The sequence below is a fragment of the Lissotriton helveticus genome, chromosome 10 (assembly GCF_964261635.1).
Source record: "Lissotriton helveticus chromosome 10, aLisHel1.1, whole genome shotgun sequence".
Lineage (NCBI taxonomy): Eukaryota > Metazoa > Chordata > Amphibia > Caudata > Salamandridae > Lissotriton > Lissotriton helveticus.
The window spans coordinates 867794860-867810767 of NC_136071.1; the positions used below are offsets into that span (position 1 = coordinate 867794860).

Genomic DNA, 15908 nt, shown 5'->3' on the forward strand with positions numbered 1-15908 from the left:
AAAGGGGAGGAAATTTTTACAATTTTCAAAAAGGGTAATCGCAATGACCCGGTAAACTATCGCCCCTATTAGTTTAATTGACATTTTACAGAAAATTTTTGCAGGGCACATTTTTAATCGTAGAAACATATGGATTGAGGAAAACACTATCCTTTCTAAATTTCAGGCTGGTTTTAGATTAAAAATTAGCATAATAAATCAGGTCAGATTTTCTTGTTTATGCTGGAAGTATGTAACCTTAAGAAAGGGTAATCTTTATGTAGCCTTTGTAGACTTAAAGGCTGCATTTGATCTTATTCCTCGTGATTTGTTACGGGAGTCTTTAAGATCACAAGGGTTACAATCTAACCTACGTAACCAGATTATGAGGCTATATGAAAACAACTATGCCAAGGTTAGATGAGCCCAAGGGGCGAGCTAACAGAATCAATCCCTATAAAAAGCGGGGTTCGCCAAGGATATGTATTGGCACCTACATTATTTTCATTATACATCAACGATATTCCAAACTTTTTGAATGGCTGTAAAAATGATGCTCTTTTATTCGCTGACGATACAATATAAATATCGCAGACACCGAGGGGGTTACAACACTTAATAAGTTCCTTCCAGACATACTGTAATGCTAAAGGCCTTCAAATTAATAATATTAAGACCAAATACATGGCTATAAACCCTCATAAAACCTTTCGGAAAAACAGAGTTCTGAACGAACAAAAATTGGAATACGTACAGAGTTTTAGTTATTTGGGTGTTTCTTTGGATACTAAACTGACGTGGAAGTCCGAATTAGAAAAAAGCAGGATAACTTTGACACAAAATACGTTGCCAATCATGAAAAGGCATAGGAATAGCTTTACTAAGGCCGTTTCCCCGGCATTGGAGGTGTTCAGATACAAGGCTCAATCTGCCGCATTATATGGGGCTGAAATTTGGGGACCTTCCAGTAAACAAACCTTTGAGATGGGAGAAAACAAATTTTACAGAGCACTGTTAAAGCTTCCAGTACGTACACCATTAATACCAATTGCTTTTGACCTGAACATAAAACAAACTGATCATTATGCAATCTTAAGGTCTCTTACATTATGGATGAGACTTTGGACAACCCCAGAGCTGTCAGATTATAAGGCCGGTTTAGTAAAAATCATGGAGTTGGATCTGAACAAAAGCATTACATGTCTCAGACATGTTTGTCTATGGTTGAAAAGGATTGGATTATCCTAGTTTTGGGATGACCCATCTTCATTGACCCCAGCCTCGAAAAAGGTATTAAAATCTACCTTTTGGGGCCACATTCAAAGCAGCGTGTTACATGATTTAGCATGTGGGGTCTTAACGTCAAGGTTTCTTTTGTTGAAAGATACAGCACATTTTGAGTCTTTTTTGGACGAGGTACGCCCTCAACTTGCCAAAACACTATACATGAAATTTAGATATGGTGTAATGAACATTAATGCAACTGTAGCAAGTTGGGCCAGTAATCATTGAAAGTATCGATGATTTGTGTACTTTATGTCCAGATAAAGCAAAGGAAAATGAGTTGCACATTTTGTTCTTTTGTCCAGTTTATGCCAAGGCTAGGAAAAAATGGATCAAACCGATCTGTTTAAACCTAGGAATAAGATCATGCAAAGAGGCGGAAAGGATCTTAAAAACTGAAACTGCACAAGTTATTGTCTTTGGCGTTAGTAGATTTCTGCTAGCAGTCAGTTTCTTAAGAGCAAAATTAGCTCTAAAGCTCTGGTGTATTGTCCGAACTCTTGCTTTTCCCAAACTATTCAAACTATGCTGCTGTTAACATTTGAAAGGATTTATGTATTTGTATCAAACCATGTATTTGTGAACGCTCAGATATTATTTGATCTTTATTTTAATAATAGTAAAGTTTTCTGAAGAGGAATACAAGCATAACCGTTGTGTGTTTTCCATTTTTAACACTGTTGCCTTTTTAACATATTTATATTCTTATTTATGTTTTAAAAAAAGGGGGCGTAAGGGTCATATAGACCCCATTCTATTGATTCTGATTATTTTTTTTTGCACACACTGCCCGCATGGATTCTTATTTGGACTAATTGAACTGTGTTTAAAATTATATACGTTTTATGTAATCTTTTATGAATGAAAAAACCGAAATAAAGATTTTGAATGAACTTAAATGCTACTAGTGGGACTGCAGCACTGATTGTGCCACCCACTAAATTGGCGCTCTAAACCTGTCTCAGGCCTGCCATTGCAGAGTCTGTGGGTGCAGTTTGCACTGCCATGTCGACTTGGCATTTAAAACCCTTTGCCAAGCCCTAAACTCTCCTTTTATTACATAGAAGTCACCATTAAGGGCCCTAGGGCAGAGTGCCTTGTAATCAAAGGGTCGAACTTGTACTTTTAAGTTTTGCGCATTCTGGTAGAGAAAACCCCCAAATGTTCACTATTGTGAGGCCTAACCCTCTCATAGGTTGATATTGAGGGTTCCTTATTACACTTAATAAGCTGTAATTCCTAATTGAGAGGCAGTAGATATGTCAAGTTTTTTACCTGTGGATTTGTAATGATATATCTTTTTTAATGGCAAAGTTTATCATTACAACTTTTAGTTAAAGTTTGCATGTTCCTGCTCTTAGCTTTTTTGTGCCTGCAGCCTATCTCTGACCAGTCTGGGGTAGGTGACAGCTGAACTTTGTGTGTTCCCTCTAGACAGCCACACAGAAGGAAACTTAGGTGTGACTTAATAGATCTTCCTGGGAGGATGAGGGGAGGAGCTCTGCACAGCCTCACACTTACACCTAAATTGGCTTTTTCCAGCCCACACACAAAGGGCTTCATACTCCACTGTACTGAGTCTGAACCAAGGGCTGGAAGGGGGGAACCTCTGTACACTTCAAAGCCTTCTTTGAAGTCTCCCCCACTTCAAAGGCATAACTGAGTATAATAACTGGGTCTCTGATCCTAACACTGCAGTATAATACTGAACCTGTGAAGAACTCTGCCAGGAGGAAAGTCTGCTGTGCTGCTAAATGGGCTGTCACTCTGCTGGGCTGCTGCTCTGGAAGAACGGCTTTTCTGCTGAGCTGCCTTGTTGCCTGCTAGCCCCTGCCCTGACTGAGAAGGAATAGACTCATCTCACTTGAACCTATAGTGACTCCAAGGATATGCTGGCTTTTCCCCTGTTGTAAGTTTCAGAGACATCAGGGACTTCAACTCATCCTGCTACAGCACCTGGACTTCGACTGCTGCAAGTCTTGCCCTGCCAGGTGATGCTAACCCAGCCCTGGGCCCTTGGAAGTGGGTATAAAGTGCTGCTTCAACCAGTATCCATGCAGCAACGCCTTTGCGCCAATTGGAACTGGTGCATCTCCCTCGATGCTGACGCATTGCAGCTTCTGCGAGGACTGAGAACATTGCATCACCGACTGTGGTGCTTCGTCTCCAGTTTCCCCCACATCTTTGACTTTGCACTGTTTGGCGCTGACGCAGCACCTTCAAAAGGCTGTGGTTTGCCAGTGACGCATCGCCTCATTGTTTCCTGCATCTCGGATCCATCGAAGGTACTTTGCAGCAGGCCAAGGATGTTCCCTGTAACTGGCACGCACTCCATCGTGGTTGGCCTGAACTTTTAGATTTGTCCCGGTTGGCGCTTTATGCTTCTAAGCACTACAGTGTTATTTAATTTAAAAATGTAAAACTCTGGGGATATTTATTGGATTTGTGTCATTTTGGTCTTGCTACGTTCATAAAAATATAACCTATGTTCCTACCTTGGTATTGAGTCTTTTTGTGGCATTTGAATTGTGTTACAGCTTGAAGTGTTGCACAAATACTTTGCATATTGCCTCTTAACTTAAGCCTGACTGTTCTGTGCCAAGCTACCAGAGGGTGAGCACAGGTTAATTTATGGTGCGCATCTGACTTACCCTGACTAGGATTGTGGTTCCTTCATGGACAGGAGGCATACTCTGCCAACTAGAAACAAAATTTCTAACAGTAAGGTTCTCACCACAAAAGATGCAGACGACAGGGAGGATGATTCATTGGAAGATAAGAAAGGATGGCCAAAACATTCAAGGACACATGGTTAAAAGACAATTGTACTCTCGTGAGAAGATGGGGAGTAAATATGTTCCCAGGAGTGTACCGAAATCTTATTGACCAATATGAAGAAGAAAGTATATTATTGTTGCAACACAGAAAATGTGCAATTACATTAGTGAGTGTTTTTAGACTAGTTAGAGCAGTAGTTGTATGACCCTTACTCCAGACACTCTGAGAGAAGACTTTACTGAGTTTCTTAGACATCTCTTCATGAGAAGCCTTAGCTTGTTTCTTGGTCTGCTGTTATTTTAGCTGAGAATACTTTCCAGCTTATTATGCTAAAGCGTCATGCTTATGCTTGACTTTCTCATAAGGACCCTTCAGGGGTATCGGAACTGACAGTTTTTCCCTTCTTGCATTTAATTTGATGTATTTAGAATAGGGAAGTTTCTTTATGGCAAAAATATTTTTGCATTATTACTGAATTGATGCCTTATTGATTAATATACTGACTTACTTTTTTAACAAATATCTATTGATTGATTATATTAACTTTTATTGATGAGACTTGGAAAATAATACCGTAATAAAAGATTGAATAACTAAAAGATTTCAGGATAAAACCCTATAACTCACTCTAACTCTCTTAGTTGACTGAACCAAAATAAATTCTATGTCAGGACCGGAGGCTTCAGATTATGCTTTTCTCTCTTCGCTGTTTATTTTACAAAACCACACAGCAGCCAGAAAAGCAACTTATTTTCTCACAAAAAATATATATGTCAAACACCCAACATGGGTTAAGCATATAACATGAGAAAAAAACACATGGGATAAACCACAACTCCCATCAAACCAAGAACCATAGTCCTTTCATAGTGTCCATGACGTCAAGGTAGGGCGTCCATCTTAGGCTCTCTTCCTCTTTCTTCGCTGCTTCGCAGCCAGTTAAGTGCCTTTTTCCCTCTTCTCCCGCATAATGGGTGTAGCGGGATGGTTTGGGTGTTGGCACTGGGTTATTACTTACGTAATTGTGGGGCTCTTATAGCGGGTTTGCACGTTGTGTTTTTTCCCTTTCAGAGCCCGTGTTTCTGTACTTTGTCGCGGGGACATTTTCGCCCCTGACGCGACTGTCCCCGGAGTTGCGGCCCGCTTCTGTGGCCGCCAGAGGGCGCCGTCGCGTCTCGTTCTCCCCGGCGCGGCTTTCTCTCTGACGGGAGCCGCGCTGAGGAGGGTGACAGCGTCTGCAGCCTTCGCTTGCCGCCTCACCGTGACGCCCGGCCAGGGCTGTACTGTCCCTTGTTTCTTGACGCCCCGTGTGGGTCTGTATTGGCGGATTACCGCTCCTGACGCCTGCGGGCTGTACCACAGCACGAATTTGTTCACTTTGGCCCCAGCTGTTGAGTGCGCTAGGGAGGCGGCATTGAGCCCGGTCTCGTGTGAGAGGGCCTGAGCGCACTGGGAGGGGTGCTGCCTCTCATGCTTCTGGTTTCCCAGATCTAAAAACGTTGCTAGCCTTGAGTTAGCCCATACCTGCTGGTGCCTGCAGCCAGTCTTGATCCTTCCCCCTACCCTCGGGCTTTCATCATGGCGGAGGGGTACTATGTGGAGGAGGAAGAGTCCCACCAGTACCTGGGGGACGACGAGTTTTACGAGGCAGTTGACCAGTCCATTTATAGATGTGTCCAGGAGATTGTGGGCCCTATGGAGGATAGACTCTCGGCCCGCATAGTTGAGGAGTGCGCGAAGTTGGCCCCGGTACCCCTGGGGGCCCAGGGGGCCTCCCCCATTTCTCCTGAGGGCAGACCCCCCGCCCCCAAAAAGGTGTGTAAGGCTGGTGGCTCGGGGGCTGCGCAGGGCGTGGATAAGGACGCCTTCGAACGCCTCAGAGACGCGTTTTTGGCGAAGGCGACCGAACCCGAGGCCCCTGCGCCACTCCCGGCCCCAGGCCCCCCAGCGTCGACGGTGACAGCCCCTTCCTCTCCGGGAGGGCTCTCCCCGGTGGACACGGACGATGACGGTGACTCGGTGCGCTCGTGGCGACCGTCCGGATCAGCGGTTGAGTTGCCCCACGACGCTTCAGGTATGTTGGACCCGGATGATATCATCCATCCGAGGTCGGCGGCCTGGGCGCCGGGCGACAAGGTCGCGAAATTCGTGGCGGGGCGCCTACGCAAGCCACTTGAGAAAGAGGCACGTAGCTGCCTACGGGGAGAGTGTCCGCGACCTACGCTGGAGGGTAAGGTGGCCATGACCCCGGAATTAGACGGCAAGATGGCCACCTTTATGGCCAAGTTTGTCAAGGACCCCCGCAAAGGCATTGATCGCTCGTGGCGCTCATGCCAAGATAAATTGCTAGACACCATAGGCCCCTTGACCAAGATACTTGATATGGCGGAGGACGCCAAGGTCTCTGGTTCCACCATTTCACCTGAGGTACTTTCCAATTGGGCGCAGAGGGCTGTCATCTTCTTGGGAAACGCCAACTGCGCCCTCTCGACCGAGCGTCGACGCTCCTTGCTAATCAAGTTGGATCCCAAATTGGGAGACTTAGCCTCCTCGGAGGCAGGAGCGGTGGCTCAGGGCGGTCTCTTTGGAGACCCTTTCATTAAGGAACTCGGCAAGTTCGTTTCCACCTTCTCCTCCCTAGATAAAGCCCAATCCACCATTAAGAGAGTGTTTAATCGGCGTTTTTCCAGGGGGGCCGGTCGCGGTAGGGGCCTCGCGACCGGCCGTGGCGGACAAAATCAGCAGAACAAGGGACATGGCTCCGGCAGAGGTCAACAAAATTCCTCCGCCAATTACAACACCTTTTACCCTTCCAGAGGGCAACGCTTCAGAGGAGGCCGCGGCACCTACAGGAATGACGCAGGAAGCGGCAATTCACACGGTGAGTGTTATCCCGGCGGACAGCGTCCGCATAGGGGGGAGGCTGGCTTGTTTTCCGGACTCTTGGTCAGCGCTCACGAACGACGCATGGGTTCTTCAAACCGTGTGCGGTTTCCACATAGACTTTTACGATCGGCCTTACCAGCCGAGGGATCCGCGCCCCATTCTCTTTTCCCAGGCGGATGCCAGGTTGATCGACGAGGAGGTCTCGGCGTTGTGCCGAAAAGGGGCCGTCTGTCTATCGACAAGGCATCCGGCAGGTTTCCTCAGCAATATTTTCCTTGTGGAAAAGACGGACGGGGGAAAGAGACCGGTGATAAATCTCCGGGAGTTCAACGGTTGGTTGGTCTACAACCACTTCAAGATGGAAGGCATCCATCTTCTGAGGGACATTCTCTTGGCCAACGACTGGATGGTTCGTTTGGACCTCAAGGATGCCTACTTGGTGGTTTCTATTCATCCGCCACACAGGCGATTCCTTCAATTCCTCTGGCGGGAGCAGGTATACGAGTTCACTGCCCTTCCTTTCGGGCTCTCCTCGGCCCCATGGTGCTTCACCAAGCTGTTGCGCCCGGTGGTGGAAGTCCTTCGGAGCCAGGGCATTCGAATGATTGTCTACCTGGACGACATCCTCCTCATGGCGCAATGCCCCAGGATGTTGACCCTTCAGCTCAACCAGACGATCACCTTGTTGCAAGACCTGGGTTTTATTGTCAATCAAGACAAGTCTGTGTTGACGCCTTCCCAGCAGATGGTGTTTCTGGGGTTCCAGGTGGACTCGGTACGGGCCACCTTGAGCCTCCCGACGCGGAAGATGGCCAAGATAAAACATCAGCTCCGGCAGTCGATCGGCAAGTCTCACACTTCCCTGCGTCAGATCGCCAGGATTGTGGGCCTTCTCTCGTCCTCCATCCAGGCGATCTTTCCGGGGCCGTTACATTATCGGGCCCTGCAACGCCTGAAGGTGTATCACCTCAGGCGAGGCCTCTCCTACGACCAGTTAGTCCCACTAACCGACGAGGTGAGGGAGGAGATGTCCTGGTGGCTCACCCATATGGAGGCCTGGAACGGCCGAGCTATTTTCGGTTCGGTGCCGGATTTGGTCATAGAATCAGATGCCAGCAGATCGGGCTGGGGCGCCCGTTGCGGCGATTTCTCCACAGGCGGAGGCTGGTCGTCAGAGGAACAACAACTTCATATCAATTGCCTGGAACTGCTCGCGGGCTCCTTCGCGGTTCGTTGTTGGACCAAGGACGCGGCGACGTCGTGCGTCCTTCTGCGAATGGACAATGTCTCGGCGGTTCGCTATGTAAACCACCTGGGCGGCTCTCGGTCCAGGGCGTTAGCGAACCTGGCGAGGGATTTCTGGGACTACTGTCTCGCGCACCAGGTCTCGGTGACGGCGGAGTACCTACCAGGTCGAGCCAATCAAGTGGCGGATTGGCACTCGAGATACCTCAGGGACTCGAGCCTGTGGAAGCTGGACGCTCGGGTGTTCCTTTGGCTGGACACCCTCTGGGGCCCTTTCTCGGTGGACCTTTTTGCGTCCCGCCTCGACTTCCAGCTGCCGAGGTTCTTCAGTTGGAGGCCGGACCCCTTGGCGGAGGCAACGGATGCGTTCCTCCAGGACTGGAGCCAGGGACGGCCTTATGCCTTTCCTCCCTTTTCCATGGTGATGAGATCAGCGGCCCTTCTTCGCCGCCAGCTGGCGGACGTGGTTATGGTGACGCCTTGGTGGAGGTCTCAAGTGTGGTTTCCGGTTCTTCTGGAACTTTCTTGGGATTCTCCAATCCTACTCCCCCCGTTTCCTCGCCTTCTTCTCAGTCCGGAGGGGACGCCGCATCACCTGATAGAGCAGGGTTCTCTCCGCCTCATGGCGTGGAGACTTTCCGGCGACGCTGGTCGCTCCCGGGGCTTTCGGGCCCGGCTGAATCCTTCCTGTCGAAGGCATGGGCTAATAGTACCACGAAGAGATACCGGTCAGCCTGGTCCAGGTGGGTTCGTTGGTGTGTTCGACGGGACCTGGATCCCTTGGTCGCAGGCGTCGTTCACATTTTGAATTTCCTGGCAGAACTGGCGGAGGGCGGCCTTGCTTACCGGACCATCAATACTATACGCTCAGCGCTCTCGGCAGCCCACGAGCCGTTGGATGGAAATCCGGTGGGGGAACATCCTTTGGTTTGTAGGCTCCTTCGAGGAGTTCGCCTTAGTCTACCCCCGGAACCGAGATACTCAGTTCTTTGGGATGTTAATGTAGTTCTGAATCTATTCCTGTCGTGGCAACAGAACAGATATCTTTCTTTGAGAGAGCTTTCGGCGAAACTAGCCATGCTTTTGTGCCTGATTTCTTGTCGCAGAGTGTCCGATGTCCGAGCTCTAGACATCTCGGCAAGAGTTTTTTCCCCGGATGGGGTTACCTTCACGGTGGGTCGTCGTACAAAGTCCGCAACGAGATCTATATCTTACCCGGCCTTTGTGGACGTCCCCAAGCTGTGTGTTGTTCGGTGTTTGAAAGCGTATGAGGATGCGACGTGGGAACTTCGCCCTCCGGGCGAGAGGCAGCTTCTGATTGCTTTGCGCAAACCGCATAAAGCGGTGTCTTCCCCCACCATAGCCCGCTGGGTGCGGTGGGTGTTGCAGGAAGCAGGTATTGATACCAAGCAGTTTGGGGCTCATTCGGCCAGAGGGGCCATGGCATCGAAGGCTTTCTCCTTGGGAGCGCGTTTGGAGGACCTAATGCGGGCAGCGGATTGGTCCTCAGACTCCACGTTCAAACGGTTTTACTTTAAACCAGTGGTGGATATTGCGAGTCTGGTGGTCAGTCAGCTTTAAACCAGCATAATCTGAAGCCTCCGGTCCTGACATAGAATCGAAATTTGCCTAGCATAGTAACGGTAAGTTTCAATTCTATTAAGGACACGGAGGCGAGGATTATCCCACCCTCTTCTCCTACGGATTCTCCCTCTCCGTATTGGTGTAAGTAAGACTTCTTATTGACTTGCGATGCTTTGCCTGTGCCTTTGCCTGTGCATTGTTATTATGGTTTTTGTCCAGTGGACCTTCTTTCCGGTCAGTGGACTTGACATCGCTGATGCTGTGGTTCTCTTTCCTTTAGGTAATGAGGCGAAACAGGACCGAGGTTGAGGTTACGTGTCTCGCGCGAAGAAAGAGGAAGAGAGCCTAAGATGGACGCCCTACCTTGACGTCATGGACACTATGAAAGGACTATGGTTCTTGGTTTGATGGGAGTTGTGGTTTATCCCATGTGTTTTTTTCTCATGTTATATGCTTAACCCATGTTGGGTGTTTGACATATATATTTTTTGTGAGAAAATAAGTTGCTTTTCTGGCTGCTGTGTGGTTTTGTAAAATAAACAGCGAAGAGAGAAAAGCATAATCCTCGCCTCCGTGTCCTTAATAGAATTGAAACTTACCGTTACTATGCTAGGCAAATTTCGATTATAATCGATAACGCTTTATATTGACTTCAGGTCCGTACATTTCTGTCAACATCAAAGATCCATTGACCTGCATGTGGGGTTTATGATTGATGAGCAGGTGAAAGAGAAATCCCGTCCTCTAGCAGGCTCCAGAGGACTGTTTCACACCTCTGGTGCAAACCTGAGTATTGCACAAAATAGCCTTTTTTTTTTTTTTTTTTGCACAAGCACCACCAGTGGCATCATTGACACGTGTCACTTTCAAAATCCAGCTCGGAACAATTTATCATATTTTATCTTTCAATCAGCAATTTTTCAAGCATGCAAGGTGGCATGGGGATAGTAAGAGGCTAAGGTGTTGTTTTGTGTGCGCTGGCCTTTAAAGCAAATGTGGTACATACAGCCTTTGGTCACAGAGTGCGTTGCTCAGTTGAAGCAATAGAAATCACGTTTGAGGTGAACGCGTAGGCGAGTGGAGTTGAGAGTCACATTTTCTGTGTCCCTTCACCAGCACTCTTTTAAAATACTGGGCGCAGAAGCACTAAAATATGTTGAGATTGAGGAGGGGGCAGACACAGAAGTCGTCATTTTCTGGCCTCCTTAACATGTAAACACGCATGCAATTTGTCTCCAGCCAGACAGGGAAAAAAGACCAGCAACCAAGGATGTTTTCAGTTTTTTGCACAGCAGAAACAAATGGCAGCTGCTGGTAATACCAACCAGAGCAGGTGGGGTTCCAGGCTGTTTTCCGGCAGGGACATCCTATTTACACATGCCCATTAGGGCTGGAATCTGGAAGTGATGCTGTGAGGCCCAGGGAATGGACTTGGTTAACAACTGACCCATTCAATCTGTTTGCAACCCAAACACCTCAGAAGCCTGAAGTGTTCAGAGATGGCTCCATGACCTTTGCTGCATTACAAATACCTCTGATGCTCAAGATTATGGGCTTAAATGAGGTCAGTATTTATTGCTCGTTCGTGTCATTAAAAGAGCTGAAAGGTGGGGAGAAATGCACAATGCGGGGAAAGGTTAAGTGGCAATCCCAGTGTGAAATGCTTCTACATGTGCAACTGAAATAATTCCCCCGATTTGCTATCCCCTGGAGAGGAAATTCTTCAAAACGGTTCGCCTACAAAGGTTTATTTTGTGCTACACATAGCTGAACAGCTCTGAATGGAGGAATTAGACTGACCTTTTGCTCCTCGGCATCCGCAAGGGCTTTTTCTTGGCACACTTTCTCAGTCTGGCGCCCTATTTTAGTAATCAGTGCCTCCGCATTTTGATTCCTCTGTTGCAGTTCAGCTTCTTGAGAGGCGAGCTTAGCTTTTAGGTCTTCAACCTAAAGTGCAAAAGAGGGTAAACCGCTTTGTGGAATGCATTATTATACAAACTGTTAGAAAGGCTACTACCAGCAGGAGCATGTATAAAGCACAAAGACGAATGCCCCCAACCCTTTTATAGGCTGTCTCCGGTTTATTCTCGAAGGGTCAGGACGTTCCATTCAAAGCAATATTCAGAGGCATGCATGCAAATATATTCATATTACATTATCTGTACTGTACTGTACCACAACACATTTATAATACTGAGTGGAAAATAACCAATGGATAGCAAAATAACAGTGTCCCTATCTGTACAATGTGAGCTTGAGTCTACAAAATTTCATTTACGTTAGCCACTTGGCACATATACAAAGATCTTCGCCAATGCGGGGTGGTGCCCTTCTTTACCCACTGCAGTCACCCCTCAGCCCCCCTAGTACTCACTGTTCACGCCCCAAGATCCCCCTGTTCACACTCCCCCCAACAGTGTGGGCTGTAGACGCCTATTCTACACCCATGTCGTAATCATGTGCAGAACAGATAGGGTAAACCTATACAAATGTGTGCTGGTGGGGTCTGGTGGAATGCAGAGAAATGTCTATGTTAAGAATATTTTGAACAAACCCCACGGTGCAAATACCTTTTAAAAAGAACTGGAACAAATACTTAACTGAGGCAGTACCTGGGTTAGACACATGAAAACAATTATGAGACAAAATACTTTCTAGTTTTAGACCATAGGTGGCACTAGTCAGTTTGATAAAGATTTCCTGCCCCTCTTATACTGAGAGCCGCAACACAATGAATACCTTAGGGCAGTCATCTCCTGGCTAGACTGGGAAACAAGGATTGTCTTGACTGGTTTTGCAGCTGGAGATGTATAATGCTCTTGGGTTCTGTGGTAGTCTTGACAATTTCCACATTGCTCATGACCACGTTTTCTCAAACAAAAACTCAAAAGCCTGTGTAGGGGACTCTTTTACTCTGCTCTCTTGGATCGATAAGGGATAGTAAAACAATTTTCCACAACTGCAACTGATCTTGGTTCCCACTCCAAAATGTTTAGGTACATTCTACTAAAATAGCTGAACAGTTTGATTGTAAAAAATGCTAAAAAAAAATGGTTTAAAAAGTACCATTACAAAATTTTGTTTCATGAAATTTCACACATTTGGCTGAAAATATGTCGAAATTAGATTTTATTAAACTAAATTCTGCAGGACCTCGTGTGTAATTTAAACACAAAGGCATGCCTTGTTTTTAATAGTTATGTGAAATATCAGCAATGGTACTGCTTCAAAAAGAAACTAGACATTATTTGCTCTAACCAGTTTCGTTCTTAAAAATATTGTGTGAAACTTTAGCGCACACCTTCCTAGGGTATGTGTAACCTGTTTCTTCAGGGAAGGAATCTAGCATACAGGCACCACTGAAATGAAGCTAAAAAACAGGCAGAGGAATGGAAAACCATGCAACAAACAATTATGGGTTCGGGAAAAAATTTGCAAATATGGGGAATTATGAGTCATACTCAAATGGTCAATCTTAGATGGAGACTGTTCTCAAAGAGTTGACTATTTTGTGGTACAAAGAAATGCGGGTTATTACATAAATATCAATTAACTTGCTAGAACCCAACAGCAGCTAATACATGCACTGATAGTAACACTGCGCATCATCATGCTCTTGCAGGGATCTACCTCGAAAGCTGCTTACTGGATGGAACTCACTGCTATGCTCGAACATGACAGCCACGCGACTCCTGCTATACTAGAGAAACTGCAGATTGTCAGAGTCTCATAGATTGAATTAACTCCACCAGGAGGTAGGAGTGTCAAGGTATAGTTTTTTAATCAGCTACATGGTTTACCAGAATGTCACCAACGCAAGGTAAAGGCTGAAAAAGGATCAACGGATTTAATGAAAAATATCATGCCACAAAAAATGTGATTTCTGATTTAAAAAATGGGGGAAAGTAAAGAGGAATGGCCGTGCAGCGAAATATCAGGAGCTAATGAAATACCTAGACATTGATCAATTGATTAACAGTATGATATTGGCGCATCCCCATTAGCTAAACACTATTATGCCAGACAAGTGTTTCAACTCGACCATAACATCCTCTATTAATGTGCACCAACATTATCGCTACTTTTCACTCCCTCCCAAATTGGATTGATATGAATATCAAATCTGCTCAGATGAAACGAGGATGAGTCAAAGTGGCAAATATGGTTGATAAATGATCAGACTGGTCTAGTGATTTGGTTGTGTATTGGTGATCGGGTATGCCATTAGCTGACAGTGGAGTTACATGCTGTTCTCAAGTCGTTCCAGACTTAGGCAATGCTTCACAACAAATGCAGAGCGATACAGTCAACACCAGTGTGTTTCTCTTTGCTGACCAACAGGCCAAGTTCCCCCAATAAAACTTTTGCTTTTCTGATGAGTCCACAAGGACACATAAATTGTGTCAAAGGCAGTAAAACATTGCCTGCTCTTTAAGACTCAAGTAAAGCAAACACACTGAGCATGGAACAGGGTTGTGAACAATGTGCAGCTCTGTACTGTCATGCAAGCTCCTGCCCTTTGTGGAAACTCGTTGTTGCCCTGGGGCCTGGTGTTAGCTCTTGGGCACTAATCCACATAAACTGAGCAGCAGGTCATGTCTCCTCAACGAGAACGTTTGCCTTTCTGGTGGTCTACAAGGAGGAAACACTGGTGTTAGAGGTTGAACTAACATTGACAGTACTTTAAAACTCAAGCAAAAAGCCAACACCCTGAGAATAGACTACTTTGTTCTGCATTTACACGTATGAATTGCCTGGAGGACTAAACAGTTTTCTACCCAGGGTACAACTCGAACTTCAGACACAGTCATGCATTAACCCATCAATTTACATGTAACACCCACATGAATCTGCATTTACCTGTGAAGCTGTTGTTTTCAGTTTCTGAATGCCGTTTACTAAATGCTCCATTCTCTGTGACAACTCCTTGCGCTTCCTCCCCAGCAAGCTCTTGTAGAGTGTGATTTGTTCCAGGAAACTTTTTGGTGTGGTGTAGTTGTATCTTTTCTCATTCTGGAGATATTTGGCACTGGTCACGTTGACACTGGTGTGAACAAAGGCCATGAACAGGCTAACGGAGTCCTGAAGGCATGGCTGCAAAACATCCACAGAAAAGAAACGCATGAAGGATGCTGAAAAATTGGTTCACGACACAACGGCCTAGCGGCAATCACAGTCCACCCAACATGCCTCACGTCAAAACAGATACAGAACAGCGTGTAATAAATAAAGGTTAGCAATTGTCTTACAACAAGCATGCAAATGTGGTTTATCTTATTACATTCTAAAATGCAGTGTTCATGATGCCTACTAGCTGGCGTAGGTGGTACCTAACAACTTTTGTGGTAAATGAGGTAACCTACCCTCTGGCTGCCCAAGAGCTCAGTTTTACGGTTTTGATGTAGTAGTCGTGGGTTGGATGACATAGGATATGTAATTGCATGGGTTAGGCTGTTTTAGGCTGTTTTACACTTGCTAATCCGGAACAAGCCGCATTAATAAACGCGACCTGAAATTTAAGTTCATGGGCCTCGTACTGTACACGTAATACAGTAACTGCATGCAATCAGGATTACAGCAGTGGCGTATTACACCGTTTTGACTGCGTCATTACATGCTACATTACTAGGTAGGCATGGGATCAAGGATGGTTTTGTTTCCTGACATCCATTTAGAGCAGCCCAAAACAACAATTTTCGGTTCCCCTGCATGCTGCTCCGTAGCCATATGGGTAAATAACTCGGGTTCTCCACCTTGCAAATGTAACCACTACGAGTCGAGTTGTTATGGCCAGATGAAACGGGAAAGCAGATTCGTTCAGCCACCAGAAGCCAATGCAGAGGGAGAAAGTGCACTGCAGATTTTCAGCAATAAAACAATCCATTGCTTAGCCACCATGACAGGAAACAGTGACGCAGCTTCTAATCTAAAACAACTGTTTTTTGGCGCCATACATATATAGCCCTATGAGGGAGCCAGGCTCTGTAATGTTGGTATTTGCTCCCCAATTATGACAGGACGCAGCGTGAGGTGAACGCGTTATTTATTAAACTCGGTATCTCAGAGAGCGCCGAGCCGGTGAAACGTCTGGGCTCCGGCATTCGCGCCTCTCGAATGAGGATACGCGCACATCCACAAAATGGCCGGAGGCG

General features: G+C 46.4%; 1 protein-coding gene across 1 annotated transcript in view; it reads right to left on the reverse strand.

Moving 5' to 3' along the window:
- Positions 1-15908, reverse strand: part of DNAH11 (dynein axonemal heavy chain 11) — a 3642058-nt gene that overhangs the window by 1186967 nt on the left and 2439183 nt on the right. The window contains exons 57-58 of the mRNA XM_078663510.1: positions 14617-14850; positions 11557-11703 (exon numbers count right to left, since the gene is read on the reverse strand). Of these exons, the coding sequence (XP_078519636.1) occupies positions 11557-11703; positions 14617-14850 (381 nt within the window). The remainder of the gene's footprint in view (positions 1-11556; positions 11704-14616; positions 14851-15908) is intronic.